We start from the raw sequence: 20,128 nt of genomic DNA on the forward strand, positions 1-20,128 counted from the left end.
CCGATACTGTCACAATATCCAATTCACAATTAAAATGGAAAGATTAAATTTTGTTACAGAAGCCAGGCATAACACAAATGATAAATTAATATAAAAGAGAAATTAGTAAACAGTATTCTAAAGCACACTTGAAAATGTAAAGATAATAAAGAAAAATTGGCGAGCAATTTTTCAAGAATTCACTCTCTATGATGTCATCATGTACGTAGATATTTTTTGGAATGATGATAGGAATTAATAACAGCAACACAACACTCAAAGTTGTCTTTCACTTTTAATGTTTATCTTTTTTTGACAGCATTTGATTAGTGATATCTGCTGCTATCGCTACGAATGATCAAATTTGTAAAATGCTATATTTCCCAAAATAGCTCGAAAAATTATTTTGTTTCCGATGAAATTTGACTTTATGTTGTTGCTACAGTATGTTGACTGAATTTTTTGCAATTCTCAATAATTTGAAACTTAAAAAGCTCTTTTCTTGGTTTGCTCAAGACCTATAGATATTAAATCACTGTCACGACCCAATTTGGCTACAGTTTCAAGAACAATAAATTCGAGAAGAATATTCAAAGTTTTTATTAGTCCACTTATCTCCAATATCTTAATGCATAGCAAATTAAATTTGTCTGGTAAATTCTTTTAAATTTAAACCGTATGAAAGGATAAGGTTGATCAGCTCTATTGAGTAATAGTTTTGTGTTGTTAGCTTTAAGTGGTAATTATTCCTTTCCAAAAAGTCAAACTGAATTTGTTCTCTAGATCAAAAAAAAAGAAAAAAAGTTGAAAGTAAGAACAGAACTATGTTTGCACTTCTTCAGAAGAATGTTGCAGTAATTAAATAGAAATTTTTCAACAAAAAACTTGAAAACAACCTTTCAAATGCGGAATTCCTATAGTATTATATCTTCTTTGGCGTGATAGAAAGTTCCGTTAGAAATTATTGTGCAACTTGGACAAAGCTAAATTGAAGCAATAAGTATGACACTTGCTTTTGTATAAACATCTTATTTCCACAACATTTCCAGACGTTATCGAAACCATCCATTCTAAATTTAATTTTAATAAGTAAACATTCATAAATGTAAGATGGAAGCAATCAGAACTAAATAAGTTTGGTGATAGATAATATTTCGAGTTCCTTTTAAATGTTAACCATAGATCCGACAAGAACAGGACGATTCATTTCTCTAAATTAAAACAATTTTAATTGTTGACCTACCGTACTCTTTGAAATTGATTTGTAATACGGAATACTTACGAGAAAATGATTTTTCCACACGAAATAACCTTATCACATTTTTGTGCCAATATTACTTCTCGATTCAAACCTATTTATTTATTACCTATTTAACAGAATTCAGAAAAAAGCAAACCAAATAAAAGAAAGATAGACTTCAGTTTATTCTTTTTTTCCATATATCAGAAGGAATCAGTGGTGTTATTTTTCTTCATTTTCATTGATTAAAATAAGCAAAAAAAGTAAACTCGATGTTATTTTATTACAAATTTGAGCCATTAGACGGAAATAAATGATTCTGAAGCTTAAAATATTTCAAGAAATCAACTTTATCTTTCTTTGGGATGCTCTCGATTTGTGTTCTTAACTATCCGATCATATAATTCCATCAGACCTCTCAATTTCGTCTTATCTTACTGATTCATAGCGCAATATGACAATATGCGAAAAGACAAAATCTATAAAAGGAAGGGACAATACCATCAGATATTCTTAGTACATCTCTAAATTTTGTCTCAGCGTGTAACACTCACGTTGAAAGTGAACAAATATGAATAGAGTGACGCACTACTCACCACAAATTATTAGCAGAAAATACCAATTTTTAGAAAAAAAAAAAAAAAAAAAAACGAAAAAAGAGGCAAATAAATATTTTCATCATTAAAAAAAATACAATTTTGGGAATTTATGAGCATTAAACGATTATAAAGATCAGTAAAATTAAAAAAAAAAAAGTTAAGAAAGTTATGGGAATTAAAGATAAATATCTGGTGTGGAGTAAAAATGACTTTAAATTTTTTTTATTTTTCAAACTTTTATATCAGAATGTCATATAGTAAGATGAAATCAGCCAAATAATCACCTTATAAAACTAATTTTTGTTTCTCGGATTTCCAATCCTACATAATCTTTTCCTTGCAATTGTTAATAATAAAAAATAACTTTCACAGTTCGATCATCTATTTGATACTGTTTGTTCCGAGATATTATATAATGCAAATGATGAAGTCTGAAATGTACAGAAAAGCGAATTTTTTTTTGCCTCTATTTTCTAAAATTAGAGAAGTAAATTTGAAAAAAAAAAAGCATAAGTGTTTGGTTTGTTCAATTAAATTTCGCGTTAAGGAAAATTAAAATGCCCAAATGGGCACTGTTCCTTTCGTTGAAACTTCTGTATTTCAGTACTTTTCTCTACTCGTTTACTTTCTTCTTTTTCTTCTTCTTCAACTCTAACATTACGTATTGAAATTCGAATATTCAGTCGAGAGATTCTAAAACATAAGATGGGTATTTTAATTTCAGTGGCATTTTCCAAACAAAGAAAAGGAATCTTTAGAATTAAGGTATCCTACTTGTTCTTCATTGACATAAACCCAGCATTTTAGCCAAATCATTGAAATCCCCATTCATTTAATATTCAATCTTTTCCTCAATGAAATTGAAAGCGATAGTGTTGCGCAAAATCCAAAATGGCTCATATTTCGGAAAAAACTGTCGTTATTGACTGATATTTGTTAAGAAAAGAAGAAAAGAAAAAAAAAATTGGAAAGGGCGAAAGTATTTTTATTTTTCAATTTTTTTTTTCTTTTAAATTTTGCACTGATTCTCAGCACACAAGCTATCATAGTGTTTTCCTATTGCTTTACCAATCTGCTTTATATTGAATTTCCATTTCATGCTTTTCTCTTTCTTTGGTTCCTAAGAAAAACATTTTAGTTCATCTTCATAATCATTCAAACTATTTTTATCATTTGTTGTACCCATATCTGATTAATCTCACCAATAATAGTGAAATCGAAAGTCCTGTCGAAATATTTGGTTACTTTGGAAACCATGTTCCATCAAACATTCGGCATTTTTTTTTTCTTCGTAGAAAAAAAAAACTTTGTGAGGGAAGGATATTGTTTAAAAAAAAAAAAAAAAAAAACTTAGGAAAGATACTGTTTGCTATTACTACTGCAACTTGAGACAATAACATTTTGGTAAAGTAAAAGTAGTAGTAGTAAGTAATGGTAGAGTAGGAAGCAATCATTGAGAATAATTAAAGCTACCGTTTGCAATTCTTCTACCTATGTTTCTTTTTTAAAGTGCAGATGGACACTAATAATTACTCTTTTCTATCGTTGCTTCCAAATGGTTATGTGTGATTTATCAACTGATACCTGTCCAATTTCTAACAGTCATCCATTACCTAGCAAATTTATTTATTTTTTGGTTATTATTATTACCAGTAATTACCGAATGTGACGTTGTATGTTACCCGTTTTTATTATTTATCCTTTATTATTCATTGTATTGTGTTACCCTTCGTGTTTCAGAATAGCATTTAAGGTGATTTCTATCTGTCTAATTCCTAATAAACATACAACTTCACGTTTTAATTATCGTATTAGTAATGGCAATAATAATTTGACATATTTGTTATTGCCGTTTCCATAATCATTGTTGTAAATAAATGTTGCATGAATTCTACTACCAATAGTAATGCTCCATAAAAATGAACTGTGCATCCAATTTCTTCGAATAGTTTCAATAATTTCCTTCAAAACTAAGATTCAAAGATTTCAAATTTTCTTCATATTGGAAGGTAAGAAGTGGTACTGTTTTATAGGAGATTTAATAAATTATAAATATGGAAGTTTAATATTTATATGAAAATTTTTATGATGAAAATAATAGTGTTCAATAAAAAAAAAAATGAAAAAATGCATCCAAAAGGAAAAAAAAAAAGATGCAGTTTGCAGCAAAAGTAGCTTAAACATATTCACTAAAAGGTGTATAGAAGGGAATGCTTCTTTAAGTATATATTATTAGTTTCACTCATTTTAATTTTAGACTAAAAAAGAAAACAAGAATGAAATGAATGAACCATATGAATGCGTGAATGTACTTCAATGTGGGCGGTAATTTCCAATTTCTGAAATTTAAATTGTTCAATTTTTCCTTAAAAAAAACAAAGGAAAATACTCGCATTCTTTGTTGATTCAGATCTGATCACCTTATCGAAAGCTTCTCTTGTGTACGTCTTTTTAAAGAAACTGTCAAATTCTTTGACTTGCAACTTTTTTCTAAATGATTCATGAAATTTTTTGGCCGAAAAGAAATTGAGATCGTTTTGAAACAAAATATTGATTATTTTGAAATAGTTTGAAAATGTTTAAATCATAGATCACTTAGTGTCGTTTTAGGGAAAGAAATGAAAATTATCATTTGATCTCATACATTTAAAATGTTTCTATAAAAAGAAAGGAAATAAAATCTAAATCAATATGTCAATGTGAAAGTGATTGATTGTTGTTAAATGATTTGTTATTGTTAAATCTATGAATCATGTGCAAAATAAAGGAATTGAATCGATCATTCAAAAGGAGTGTCATCCCAGGTTATTACTGATTGTCTATTTACAATCCCTTATATAATCCGCTTATCCCATATTTTCATCATTTTTTTGTGATAAGCTATATCAGTTTTATCGTGGATTCCTCCCTTCTCTATGTGTTCGTGTCTGTTTGTCTGTGTGTATGTATGTTTGTTTATGAGCTTCTTTTAACCAGCCGACAAAAATTATTTTTATAAAATTTCAAGCATCCATTATTTTACAGGGGAGTAAGAGAGGGGACAATCTTTTGTTTCTTGCACTGATGCGAGATATTTTCAATTCGATGGAATTCTCAGTGGTACTTTATATCACAGAAAATTTTTAAATTTGAACAGCTTTTCCATATTTCTTTGAACAAAAAAAAAAAGTGCATGAGGAGTGAAAGTTCATGCACAAAATGCAGCTGCACGCGACTTGCAATGTGATGCATGCTACATACATCACATGATCGTAGAGGACAAACCCTTCTCTCATATTTATAGAAATGATCAATTTTCGTCATGCAAATGCAACCTGCACTCATATTCGGAACAATTTGTTATCCGATCTTTTTTGCCCTTAAAATTTTTATAACTATTTGTAATTAATTAGCTACCGGGAAACAGAGTTGGTACATGTTGTAAATGCGAGGTAATAACATAATATGAAATTTCTGGAGCAAAAGCTTATCAATGCAATGTTATCAATTGATTTCATATTTTTCCTTTTTGCTGGTGAAAGAGCAAAACTCTTTTCTTGTTGATATACAATTATAGTAAGATTAAATTTTGCAGTCAATCATCAAAAATTAATTTTGTGATCATTTTCATTTCCGTTTTTGTTTGTTTCTTTTTTTTTCTTTCTATTCTATAAATAAATAATGGTTGTTTTAAAAAATACTTCACGAATTCTGGCGAATTAACTATGTTGAAAAATCATAAGCTTGAAATGTGAAATTTAGGCAGTGATTTTTTAATTATATTTTCTCAGGCTATAAATACTCACTAGCTTAATTAGAGCGATTTAGTTTCATTAGTTATCTAACAATGAAGTTTAACAAAAAAAAAAAAACGATCAAATTGTGTGGCTCTTTCATCGCTAAGCATTATTCATTTGTTTGCGCAGTAAACAGCTGTTTTCTTGAACCGATCAGCTATTGACTGATAATTTCTTATTTGAAAATCTTTTCAAAACTTAGAAATTTTACTTCTTTCTTTCAGTCTCATTGCAGTTCACCTTTAAACCAATTGTTCCAAAATCTTGAATATATATATCTCCTGTCTGATAGCATTTCGTCCTTCTTAAAAAAGTCAGAAAATCCCATTATAAATATTTTTAAGTGGACAGTATTAACTGTGAAGATATTAGAAAGTCAAATGTTTCATTCATCGTTTTATTTGAAAAATTTAGATACCTTTTTTTTTTCCCTCAATTTTTCTATCTTTTATTTGGACATCCAGCATTTATCTAGCACTTAATTAATCTATAATCAAGATTATCTTCATTATAGATCGATTAAGTTTATTAGTTGCAATAAACAGGAAATAGCATTTCTACAAAGCTGCTACTTTCTAGAAAACTTGAGCAAGTTTTTCTAGTCTGCTCATATTTTACCGCCAAATATGCATAATTAGTTTTCCCCTCCACATCTATCATAAATCATATTGTACATTATAGCTCTGTAATCCTATTTTCGTAGGAATAATTGTGGTGGTAGTACTCTTAGACATTTTCAACTTTTTCACATTTCTGCTACATTCTTTTGAACTAATAACTTTCTGCTAGATTTCATCTGAAATAGTTCTATCATAGAATAATCACAGAAGATGTGTCAACTGTACAATGATAGTATTATTATGCTATCGATATCAACTTGTAATGTTTTGAGAAAATACCGAGATTAGTCTCTTACTATTCCTTTCTTCTTCACTGTAAGATGAGTTATTGTCATATGTAAAACTGTGAAATGTCAACAGCACAAAGTGTGAATTTTCATAATCAACGAATATCCCTCACAGCTATGAATGGTGAGCAGTCAGTTATTTCCTTGTCGTATGTGTGTGTATCTTTGTCATTTCATTTCATGCATATTGGGTTAGGTAGACGCATAATGATGTCTACCTACGTATTGCTATAAATAAATAAATAATTGTTTGTGATTTATATTTGAAATCCAGTTTGTCTCATATATTCATCATGATGTTGTCTTTTGCAAAATTCGTGACTTGCTCGATTCAGTTTTGCAGTCGTTGTGTTACGTGTTTAGCGATTAGAAGGCATAACATTATTACGTACTGTTATTATTATTATTATTACTTTTTTTATCTAACTATCTTCTATGCTTATTCCATTGCTAATCAATTCTTTGTTCATTAAATTTATGATATTTTAAAAGTTTCATTTTATTCAACAGCTTTTGACAGCTTTTCAATTTTTGCTATTTTTTTTTTTTGAAATCTTTAGGCAGTTACTAAAAATTTGTCAACCTTATGATTGTTCTACAGTGGATTCCATCATCTTTTTTGAATATTGCTGCTACAATTTTTCTTTAATGAAAGATGAATGCAAAATGGTGAGCCAAATTTACGAATTTAGCTTACTGCTTAACTTCATCAACATAAATTTATCACATTTGTATTGGAGTATTCGTGGTAGTAGCAGGAACTGTAATTTCTATCACTGAACATAAAAGTAGCAGCAGTGATGCACTGGACATCTGTTAATAACCAAATTTAATTTGTATTTTCAATTGAGGAGAAAACTAATATGTGAAGTAAAAAAAGGCGCAAATAGGTGAAATAAAACTGTAACAGATGTTACCGCTTATATAAAACATACAAATATATTTCCAAATCGTGCATATATATACATATATCACATTCATACCTACACATAAATTTACATATGTGTTATCTAATTTACCTATTCATACTACAACAATACGGAGAGTAAGAACGGTAACAAACTAACGAACAACATGGACTTAACTTAAGTGAAACGATTTGAAGTAGTATGTGATCAGTACATAAGATAGACATAATAAAGTCAATCTACATATTTTCTCACTTGAAGTCTAAAAAAAGTGCATAAAAATAAAAATAATGATCGCATAAGTGGTCCTATTATGTAGCATTCATTTTAGCTAATTGATATTCGATTCATATTCTATTCGCTGCTTTCTTCTCTTTTTCCTTCAATCAGAGTAACGGTTACTCATTTACGATAATTTCCATTTTATCCTGATGTCGTTTTCTAGGCACACTATTTGTATATTTATAGGTACTTAAACATCAATTTAATCCTCTTTACGAAACTTCTTTCAAATTTTAAGAAGTAAAGTTCATTGCACCAAAAAGGTAATTGGAAACTGGATTATATTAAAATGCTGGTTATTAAAATATATTCTTATGACAGGAAATTGTCCATTCTTTCATTTTTGCAATCTAGCGGTTATATCTTTAAATAATTTAAAGCTGTTTCTTTAGTTCTGTCTTTTTTTTTTTTTTTTTTTTTAGAATTTACTTCTAAATTAATCTAATAATTTCAAATCAAGCGTTAAAAAAGGGAAGAAATAAATTAGCTACAAGAAGGTGGTCATTCTTATGTCACTAAACTGGGTCGTGATGGTCAGTGATGGTCAATCATACAGTTCCCAATATTGCAATCTATTTACAGCGATGCACACATGAAATAAATACGTTTTTCAAATGATACGCAATCTTCGTATAATTTTCCAAATCTAATGTTATTGTACTCTGTAAATAGCCGATTTTACATTGTTGTTTCACGTTGACGATGGCTACCGGAAATGCAGTAAGGTAATTTTCATTAAATTTAATGTCAAAATTAAATTTAATATTACAATATTCCACAATATTAACATTGTTGTTCTGTTCAGAAAAAATAGTTTCTTTTTGGTTTGATACTCAAATATCTATTTTGATAGGCTAAATGGTAGCATACTCACTATATGATACTACTGAATACCTTTTCAATAAACAGGTGTATAGTAAGAAAAACTATGGGTATTAGTGGGACGTAAGCATATGCAAAACTTTCTCATAGATTTTCATAATTAATTTCAAACTTTTCGTCCAAATTATACTGGTAATTTCATTCATTTGAATAACTTCATGATAACATATGCATGCATTCTGCAGCAAATGCTAAAGCAATGAATTGTCAACTTCATTAACTTTTTTGATTTTGTTAACTGTCAACTGTTTTTTCCTTTGCTTAAAACTTTCTCTTGCAGATAGCTTTGCGTGTCTTTAAATTTCACTTTTAAATCCAGTTATCGTGAGAGAAATCTTTGGGACGTGAGAATGCCATTAAGGAAGATAAGAAAAGAAAGGTTTCAGAAATATTCCTCTCTTTCTGTTTCTTTCTTGATTTTCTTCTATCTTTTCCAAGCCACTGTCAACATATGGATTTGCTATGAACTGAATTGCTGGGTAAAAGTAAGTCATATTTATTTCCTGAATAGATCATGCCGATACAAGGAGATCGATCCTATAACCAGTTTCCATAAGATTATTGATGAATCTGCAGGGAATTTTTTCTCTAAAAATGTTTCCTAGCATTAACTGGAGATTTTTTTCCAAAGTTGAAGTATATGAAAGGTTCAAATTGATGTACCTGACATTAGTCTTGTTAATTATACATCCTAAATTTGAATAAATTGTTCATGTTTCTTTCTTTTTTTTTTTCAAACAATTATGTTTAAAGATGCGAAATTCTGATTCATTTCAAATGGTAGCTAAAAATCTTAATGTAAAAATTAGCAAAATGACGTGCGCTATTCTTCCAGAAAGTATTTCTTTTTCATTTTGAAATGCTTGCTGAACAATACGCTGAAATCTTTTTTTTTTGAAATCATTTCATTCCGTTGAAATCTCTTTTTTTTTTTTCAAAAAATTATCAGCAGAACTCGTCATTTATGTGCACTCTTTAATTCCATTTAGATGCATTTCCAACAAAATTTTTGTCATTCTTTTCGGCGTACCGTCTTGTTGCATAACAATCTTCCATGTTTTATCATTTTACATTCTATACTTCGATCTTTGTCGTATCCTCCAGGCAGCCTTCAAAATTACGTCCTATTTACAGTAACAGAAAATTTTGAAACAATTTCCTTTTTCTTCTAGCATTACAATTTTAGAAAAAAAAAACGAAAAGAACGAAAAAAACAAATCATTTAAAGCAAAAAAAAAAATGCATTCATTTGATAATCCAAGCTAAAATATCTTTTGTAATCACTTAATAAATTAAATGAAATTTCTTACTGACAGTTAGTTATCTTATTAAGAAACAGGTTGCTTGTTTATATAGAATAATATATAGTATTTCAGATGATAAATTATGCAGAATAATACAATATTTAAGTTGGTAAATAAGATTTGATTGTTGTCTATGCCTCTCACCTATATATATTTATTATCAAGTTCCAAAGAATTAATTCATTTCTCTGAAATGATAATTCCTGAGAGCTCTTCAAACAGATATTTTCTGATCACCAAAATTTCATTGCTGTTGAATTACAGTAATATTCAGTTCACTTCCATCTCTTATTTCTTTTTAAATTCTATTATTGAACATTCTAACCATTTTCTTTTATTTATTTTTTTCTAGTATTTCCCTTGTCATACAAGTTAATAGAATGTTGTATTCTTTTTTGCCAAATATTGTTTTAATCTCAAAATTTTAGTGATTAATTTTGTAGAGAAATTCTCCGTTTTTCTTTATATCTTTTTTTTTTTTTTTTTAAGACTGTACTTTAAATGAATTATGTTGTCCTGTGTTCCACCAAGAAATTTTTTACCTTTGCAATAAATGGCAATAGCAACTGTTTATTTCCGTTCAAATTACAGCAAATATAAAGTTTGATAAATGAGCATAGCAAAAAATTGTTAACATGCGATAATCTCTGTTTAAAAATCTTTACATTACCAAAATTTGTCAACAGTTAGCTTTTTTTTTTTTTCCTTTTTCTTGCCAGCTTTTTTATTTCAAAAACTTCTTTGTCAATATTTAATAATTGGAATCAATAAGGTGTCATATTAACTTGCAACATCTCTGAAATATTCCATAACGACAACGAAATATATGTTTAGCAATCAATGACTCATCGATTATCAACACTATGCTATTTTCATTATCATCACATTGCCACGATAATCTTTAGTCGAATATTTTTTTCTCCATTATCGTTTTTGAAGTTCACATTGCTACTTTCTCGAATGACTCCAAATATCGTTATCTGTTCATTCTTTGATGTAATAGAAACAGAAGAAAAAGAAGCATTTTTTTTTTCTTTTTTCTTATTAGACGAAAAATAAAATTTCGAAGGGGAACGATTTAAATAGAAAATTTTTGATTTCATCAGTTAAACATTGCACACTGTGAAAATACTTGAATTTTTGACTCTTAAAGATTCGTCTTTTTTTTTTCCCTACTACAAATTTATTTTAATTTTTAATAGCTATCTCACAATTAGCAATTTAAGAGATTTTGCTTTGAAAGGAAAAATATAGTGAAGAAAGTGATCTTTTTCAGTATGGAAAGTATTTCAATGCACATAAATTTGACAGTAAAGTGGGTTTCTATTTATCACACATTGCTGAATTTTCATTTTTTCATTTTAGAAAGATATCAATGATAAGTGCAAAACGGTACTTCATGTTTATTATAAATAATTTGATAAAATTTTAACTGTAATTCCAAACTATCATTTTAAATTCTAACATTAAATTTAAAATGCCACCTGTTTAAGAGATATTGTCATGTGTAAAAATGAGGAAATTCAGTGTTCGATATTATCATAGACTTAAATGTTTACGATATACACAATTTGTTTGTTGCATTCGAGCAAAATAATTCAATTTTTTTTAACTCGAATAATCTCAGAAGAACAATAGCATATTTAGTACACGTGTATTTTAGCCGTGTTCCGTTATTGTCTTTGTTGTTTTTACATTACGTTTGATTACGTCGCTTCTATAATCAATCGAATACTATGGATGAAATTTTGAAACCTGGATATTTAGGTATTATTACACTTAAAATTGCACTTGGAAAATTATACATTTCTTTTGCTTCACTTTTGTTTATTTAAACTGATTCTGGAATTGAATTTTAAAAACTTTTGTTCAGCTATTTTCATGGTTAATTGTTCTCGAAAGCCGGATGTAACAATAATATAGAAACACAATTTCATATTGGAGCCATTATTAGTGACCGATATTAGTGGTAGTACAATGACGCTGAATTAATAATTTATTTTTATTTGATACCAGCAGCATATGTTGTGCAGTCGTATTGAAATACCAAAAAATTACAGTTCCTTTGGTTTATAACGATCAGATATATTCAATTTTTATTGTATTGGATGACAACATTTCCTTCAAATTACCGAGCAATTTTACGAAGTATTCGGCTAATTTCTTATTTGTATTTTCATCGATCATTCCAACTGTTCCATTTTTTATTATTTTTATTTTTTCTTTCTAATTTCTTTTTTCCTTCATTGCTCTTTTCGTTATTTTTCCATCGTTTCATCTCGCGTTTTAACTGCTTGTTTGGTTTTCTTTCTTTTTTTTTTTTTTTTTTTCTTTAATTTTCGTTTCACTTTTCTTGTTTTTGTTTTTGACCATCATTGTCCAGCATCCATGTCTCTTCGATTATCATCATCGCCCCAATAATCTTTCCATCAATATCTCACTTTTCATCTTCAAAACAACTGGTTCATTCTGGCACAACAAAAAAATATGACTAATTCTATCTGTAATATTAAATTTACATCAACCATTCTATATCCAATAATTGTCTATGCTATCATATCATATCACGAAGACTACACATTCGATGATGACACATCTACTGTTTCCATTAATTTCAAATATCAAAATTAATGTTTGTCTCACCTTAGCTTAATGTTAATATAATGTTAGTAATAATTTGAGCTTAGAAAAACTTGCCAGTATAGATATAAAGCTGAAATAGTCCATTGATCATTTTTTGATAATATTTGAAACTTTTCGAGCAATTATTTTTGCGGAAAATCTAAACCGTTTTGGTCTATCATCTTCATGGACATAATTTTGCAGATTTCTTATATTAATCCCAATACAAAGGAATATGCAAAAAAAAAAAAAAAAAAAAACAGTAAATTTCTTAAGTGTATAAGCAAAAAATTGCTTCATTAAAAAGAAATTTTTTCACTTATTTTTTTGTTTCAAATTTAAATATAACAGTTATTGCTTTTTTTTCTTCAAATAATTTTGATCCATCCAAATTTAAGTTTGACTTTCTGAGGTTTCTTACTGCTTCTACTAGAAATAAGTTCTTTTCTCGTCTGACTTCTTATTGATTCACCATAATTCCTAATTACATTTTATTACTAGTAAACCCTCAGGGTGCATATTGTACGGTAACTGTTATCATTAAGATCGAAATTAATAGTTAAGAGGATTATTCTTACCAGTTCAAGCAAAATTATGACATTTGATCCAGATAAACAATCAAATGAAAATATGCACAAAGCAAAAAGATTCCAGGTGAACAAACAATGATGTGAAATTCCATCGACTCATTAGCATGAAAAATTTTTCAGCAGTAATTAACTAGTGAGAGAGATTTTAATATTTCCTCTAAAAATGATTTAATTTCAGTGGCCTGCTAATTTACCGTTGAAACATATATTTCATGAAATTCAAAACCAATCTTTTTTTAAAATTTCAAAAATGACATTACCACACAGAGATTTTAATATTCCAAAAAGTCATTTACTGAAACACCACAATACTTATTAATCCTTCGACAGCTAGACTACACTAACTTCTTTCACATTCATGTTTACATTTTTACTTATTTGCATGCCCGGAAAAATCTAATAAATTGCTAAAGATTCTCATTTATCTGACAATTACTCAATGGAACCAAAAACTATGCGTCATCAAGCCATCTCATTCTTCAGCCATCAATTTAAATTGCTAAAATACACATTCTTCACTGCTCCGCCATATCTTACGCACAAAATGTTATTAAGAACGATTGTCCAATAATGAAAATGAGAAAAGAGTGAAGAATATAGGTAGACGTAAACAAAATGATATTTGTATATATCTTTACAAGAATAGTTAAATTTAACAAGGAAATTAATACCGGAACTTTAAGATGGTAAACAATAACAACAATGTACTTTAATGTTTTTTGTTCGGTGAACAGATGCATGTCTTCAGTTTTCCGTGTATTTACATTGGAAATCTCTATCAATGGAGATGGCGGGGTAGAGGACGGGTTAAGGTGTACCAGGTAATAATAACATACACACAGACACAGACAGACATATACATTACATACACACATACAAAACACCGTTAGCCATTCTTGTCAACCGTCTATCCTTAACAATTTTGACTCATTTAGTGTTCATTTCTAGTTCTTTTTCACATTCAATCATTTATAGTTTGCTGTTTTCTCTTTTTCAAAAAGATTTTTTTTTTTTTGTTTTTTGAAAAATTTGATGAATTAATCTGAAATACGTAATTAGTTTTGTGAAATACTCCTGAAATACTCCTTTAATATGTAATCATAAAATAGATCATTGATTCATTTGCATCAATATCTACCCAAAAAATTTACAACATTTCACAATTTCACTAGTATTTTAGCTTGTACAAAACCATTATCTTTGAATAATTGAATGAAGGAAAAAAAAAAGACATTATAAATAAGCTACAGTTTCTTCGTTATTGCTATTCTGCAAGATTTACATTTCCACATTCATTTCTGATGTGATTTTTTTTTCCTCTTCTTGTTTTTTTTTTTAACTTCATAACACTTCGACTTTATTCGCTTACATAATCAGACTTAGGTAATAAAAAAAGAAAAAACATTTCAGCAACAAATTGTGAAAGTAGTAAGTTAAAAAAAAAAATACATTAACATTCCCTTCAACACATCTGGTTGGAAGATAAATCATTAATTAGCAGAAAATGTGACAACAATGTTTTACATAACTGAATCATTTGCAGTATAATTTTGATCTTAATCGAGAATCGGTAGATCAAATTCTCTACCGTGCTCGTACCTATACACAGATGACACTTTGCAATGAGCAAAAATTGTGGGATACAGTCAAAAACAGTACAACAACCATCGTTAACAGCGGCTTCAACTGTAACAGTTTTATTAACATCTGCAACGATTTCAATTGAAACGACAACATTATGCGTATATATATTCGAAAATTAGCATTTATTGTTTGTGTCACATTTTTTACCATTATCATCTTGTTATCAGTGATACGGAAGGATGAAAGTTCCGGTAAGATAATCATTGCGATACGATAAAAATTGTTGGAGAGAATTGCAGATACCTGCAAATCTTTGCCTGATACTATTTCTTAATTCATGATAAGTCGATTTAATGAAAATGAATTTAAAAATCTTATAATTTCGTTATCAGTTTTCCCCACTGGAATCGTTATAATTGACAATAAACATAAAAATTTGATCAGTTATTTACTGAAATTTCATATGCTCAATAAGTTTTGAATATGTTCAGTAAAACAATTATTTCAGAATGGTTAAAAAGACATCAAAAACTAAATTTTCAACGACCAATTCCACATGTCGCTTATGTGCAAGAACAAAATATTTATAAGTATATGACTAAAGATAGCGATGTTTCTCGTTTTTTTGGTATAAAAACCTTTCGTTTTCCTTTTTTCTTTTTTTTTGAACTTTAATCAAACAGGTCATAAAAAGGTCATGAAAATTAGTGACTGCAGAAAAAAGAAAAAAAGAGTTAAAAACCTCGAAAAAATTAACAGTGAAGAAATTTTCAACTTCTCTCTTTGATTCTCAAAAAAAAAAAAAAAAAAAAAACGAATTCTTGTTCAGAATGGATTACATCTCCTACCATAAATTATGATGCCAAAAGAAAGAAAATTTCAGTACCACATATCAATTGGACATTGGCGAAACAGCTAGGTCAATATTTATTTCATTTAAATATTTCGGAAATGATTACAAAAGAATGTCCGAATAACGAAACTTTGCGACAGTTTTGGAAAAACAAGAATGGGTAAGTACTAAAAGTGATACTTGTAAACAATTGAAATTAAGCAAACTAATTGTTTTTTGAAATTAATTAGTAAATAATTTTCCTTTTTTTTTAATTGCCAAAAAATGATTAGTCAATTGATTTTCGGAGAATTTATAGTATATTAATAATGAATTACTTATAGAAAAATTGTACCGGAAAGAGATTCATGGGAGAAATTTTATGCGGACATTGGCAGTTGTGATGTATACAGGGATGAAGAAGTATGCATTAAACTTTGATTACATTGTTATCAGTGTAAGAGATAATAATATAGCTTTGATTGCATTGTTATCAGTTTGAGTGATAATAACTTTCTCGTAACTTTTACCATTAATTTTTAAATAATCATAATTATTCGGCATTGAAACAATTCTGGCTGTAATGATTGATGACATTCCTTCGATATAATTAATAGGTAGAGTTAGACATTACTCTATGATAGCCGAAAGAGAAAAATGATTATATGGCGGGCATTCATATTCATTAAGGAGTGGGAATGTAAGATTCCTTTATACGATGAATATTTATCTGAAAAAATAACGATGCTGAATTGCTCAGAACAGTTTACTCTTATTTTGTTAACGTTCAATAAATCTAAATTAAAAAATAATTTCATCTTTTTTTTTTTTTTTTTTTCGTTTACATCTGCAGGTTGTAGACAATTTGTTAAATGATTTGACCAAATTACCATTGAAATCTGTAGCTATTATGGATGGTGGAACACAAGTTAAGCTTATCTTCACATTTGAAAATGACCAGCAGGCGGTTTTTAAACCTATGCGGTATGTTTTCTTCTTTATTTTTGATAGTTCAAATTTTATTGCGCTTTTCGTCATAAACATATTTTATTGCACATTTGAACATATATATGATTTTTTAAACCATAAATTTAACTCGTCATCAAGATGTCAAACTGAAAAAAAATACTAAATTAATATCTCTGATGTAATTAATATTTGGAATTTTAAATGCTTTTTTTTTTTTTGAATTCTCTCATTATCAAAGAGTAGAAGAATTTTAAATTTCAAGTTTAATTTTTTTTTAGTTTTATAAATTTAAGTTTCAACCTACCAAATGAGTGGCCATTTATTATTGAAATGGGAAAGAAGAGGAAGAAATGTCTGCTAAGATTCGGTTAAGCATAAGATAAAAAACAAATTCCAATGAATTTTCGATTAAAATTAGAGCTGAGAAAGCTGAAAGCTACTGTGTATACAACTATCAAAGTCATTTAACAATCAAAACTTTGAACGATCAATGAATCAAAAAATATTTTGACCACTTCAATTATTAATGGCATAGAGAGAAATTCACTGTCACTTGCATATGTTTTGCACTGAATTATTAATTAGTCATAATTAATCGTATTAAATTAATCACGTCAATTGCTACTTAATTATTTGAATCAACCACTTTCTTTTAATACAAAACATATTTGAGACATGAAAAATCAATATAAATGTTTAAGTTTATTTTTAAGTCTAAACTTTTTTGTTTTTGGTTCCTATTTGCGCAAATGGAATGTAATAAATTTTGAAAAATTTTAGAAAACACAGAATAGTGGGAATTACTACAAATTGAGAAAAATTTAGAACAGAAAAGACTGAAATGAAAAATATGGTAAAGAGAAATTCGTAATTTCAGATTCGGCCGTGATTATGAATCCGATCCGAATCACTTTTACTTCAACGATTTCGAACGTCATAATGCTGAAATTGCAACATTTCATATGGACAAGTATGTCATCGAACTATCAAATTGCAAAAAAAAAAAACCACTAAATTAATATATAATGTGATTAATGTCTGAAAATTAAATCGTTTTTTGAATTCTCGCATTATCAAAGAGTAGTTGCTTTGTTTGTTCTCTGTCCTCTTCACCTCCTATCTAAATGAATTCATATTTAGAATACTTGGCTTTCGACGTGCTGTACCAACTGTTGGTCGTATTGTCAATTTAACGTCTGATTTACGTGAAAAAGCCGAAAAACGTTTGGCTAAGACATTTTTCATTTCACCAGGTCTGTTTTTTTTTTTTTTTTTTTGGTTGGCGTTATTTTGTTGTCGGCGATGCAAATTGCGGGGAATGAATTTAGTTGATCCTACACTTTTTGTAGGTTATTATTGCAGGTTGCAGATTATGCTAATTTATGAATGATATCGTCATTTGAATTTTAAGCTTTCCGAAAAGATTGTTATTTTGGCACTGATCCTGTAGAGATGGCTAGGCATTAAACAAGTTTTTTAGCATAAATATTTCACTAATCATTAATGACGAGTTGATAAGGTTGATATGATAAAAAATTTATTTTAAAATACTTTTTCAAATTGTTTTTTAGCCATTTCAAATGCTTCCATCATTTTCAGCCAAAAATTTATGCTTTGTGAGCAAATGCGATTATTACTGTGACACATCTCATGCCATTTGTGGTACTCCAGATACTAGGGAAGGGTCAGTACAAGTATTCCTTCCAGATGAAAATAGTGTCCCCAGGAAGCATAATAGATCACCTTACAGAAGGTCAGGACGTTATTCTTTCTTTTCACATAATTCTTCAGAATATATTTTTAAGCATTTCAAAATTCAGCTGAAAGAAAAAAATTGAATTACCTTTTGAATTCAATTAATTATCATGAACAAGATATTACTTTCTTCTTTTTTTTTTTGCTGTAAATTGTGTTTTTTATACAGAACATATTCGAAGAAGAACCAAATAGCTGAATGGCAACGAAATATGGACTATTGTCAAGAAAACGTAAAAACAGCAAAACGTTATGCTCACGGTCGAACGTTACTTGATCTTGTTGACTTCCACGTGATGGATTATCTGATTGGTTGGTTGATTCGATACAGTTTATAAACTTGAATAAACCTAAAATTCTAAAAAGCCAGTAAGATTTTAAAGTGAAAAGATCAAAGATTAGTGCACAAGATACATTGATTTATAGGCAATCAAGATCGACATCATTATGAAGCATTTTCTATTTTTACGAATGCTCCGTCTTATGCAATTCATTTGGATAACGGAAGAGCGTAAGTATTTACTCAGTAAATTTCACTGAATAGTTCAAAATTCAAATATTAAAATCTTCCACGTTGCATTAAAATTTTCATTCCAATGTAAAATAGTGCACAAATTCTGTTATTGCAGATTTGGCAGGACGGATTTTGATGACGATGATATATTGTTACCTCTAAAGCAGTGTTGTGTACTGAGATCTTCAACTTTCTTTACGCTGTTGAAATACTATCGTGAGCCCATCTCACTAACAAAAGCGCTTCATCAGTAAATTAATTTTTCGTTTTGCTATTTTTCCTCAAATTCATTAAAGACTTCTCAAATTCATTCATTTCACATTTATTTAAAGGTCGATGTCGAAGGATCCCTTGGCACCAATATTAGCATATAAGCATTATCCTGCCATGGAAAGGAGATTGCACAATGTTATGGTTTACATCGATAAATGCGTCCGTGAAAATTCCGTAGGTCCTGAAGGCGTCATAATGGCAGAGTATCATAATAATGTTTGTTTAATTTCTATTTTAAATATATGAATTCAATTTCAAACTAATTTCTTCTAAATTAAGTTTGTTCACATAATGAGGGCTCAAAGTGCTTAATAAACTTTTAAATTACAAGTTAAGAGAGCAATATTTTTTAAAATGTGGAATTATTGCTCAGTCGGAGTAGATATTATACAAAATATTTAAGTGAAACATATCTTTCGATGTCCTTGTTCATTGCATTTTAGGACATGCCTTTGGTTGGCGGTGAAGAGACATGGGAGGATGATGAAAGCAATAATAATAATAACAATGATAATAAAAAAAACAATAATAATAATAATAATAACAATGATAATAAAAAAAACAATAATAACGATAAGAATGATGACAATAATATTAATAATAACAACAATAATGATAACAATAATAATAATAGTAAGAATGGTAACAATAATATTAATAATAAAAACAATAATGATAACAATAATAACAACAATAATAATAAGAATGCTATTAATATTAATAACAATAATAAGAATGCTATTAATGTTAATAACAATAATATTAATAAGGACAATAATAACAATAATATTAATAAGTACAATAATAATAATAATAACAACAATAATAATAATAATTAGTGTTAAAATAGTGTGGAAAACAATGATGAAAAGACAAAACCAACTGAAATGCTCAAAGTAATCGACCGAACAACAGAAGTAATTTTGCTTTTGTTTATTTCTTTCTTCCTGCAAACATTGTATGAAATATGAAAAGAAAATAATGTGACTGTCCGAAAAGCTCAACAAGTGATTTGCTTTACTTTACTGGTGATCCTTTTCATTAAGTAGTATGATTTATATATGTGTATATACAGTTCGTATTCAACCTCATGTTTCATATGCTATGATCGC

General features: G+C 28.4%; 1 protein-coding gene across 1 annotated transcript; it reads left to right on the forward strand.

Moving 5' to 3' along the window:
- Window positions 1-14,827: 14,827 nt before the first annotated feature.
- Bm4617 (Protein FAM20C precursor, putative) lies at window positions 14,828-19,855 on the forward strand (the record flags this gene model as incomplete). The annotated part of the gene is made up of 13 exons (XM_001898414.2): window positions 14,828-14,924; window positions 15,182-15,301; window positions 15,557-15,686; window positions 15,850-15,928; window positions 16,359-16,489; window positions 17,352-17,444; window positions 17,615-17,727; window positions 18,074-18,227; window positions 18,399-18,541; window positions 18,656-18,740; window positions 18,859-18,993; window positions 19,076-19,232; window positions 19,460-19,855. 13 exons carry the CDS (start codon window positions 14,828-14,830, stop codon window positions 19,853-19,855), a joined length of 1,833 nt encoding a protein of 610 aa, XP_001898449.2.
- Window positions 19,856-20,128: the final 273 nt, after the last annotated feature.

Source organism: Brugia malayi (assembly GCF_000002995.4).
Source record: "Brugia malayi strain FR3 genome assembly, contig: Bm_v4_ChrX_scaffold_001, whole genome shotgun sequence".
In the NCBI taxonomy this organism is placed as follows: domain Eukaryota; kingdom Metazoa; phylum Nematoda; class Chromadorea; order Rhabditida; family Onchocercidae; genus Brugia; species Brugia malayi.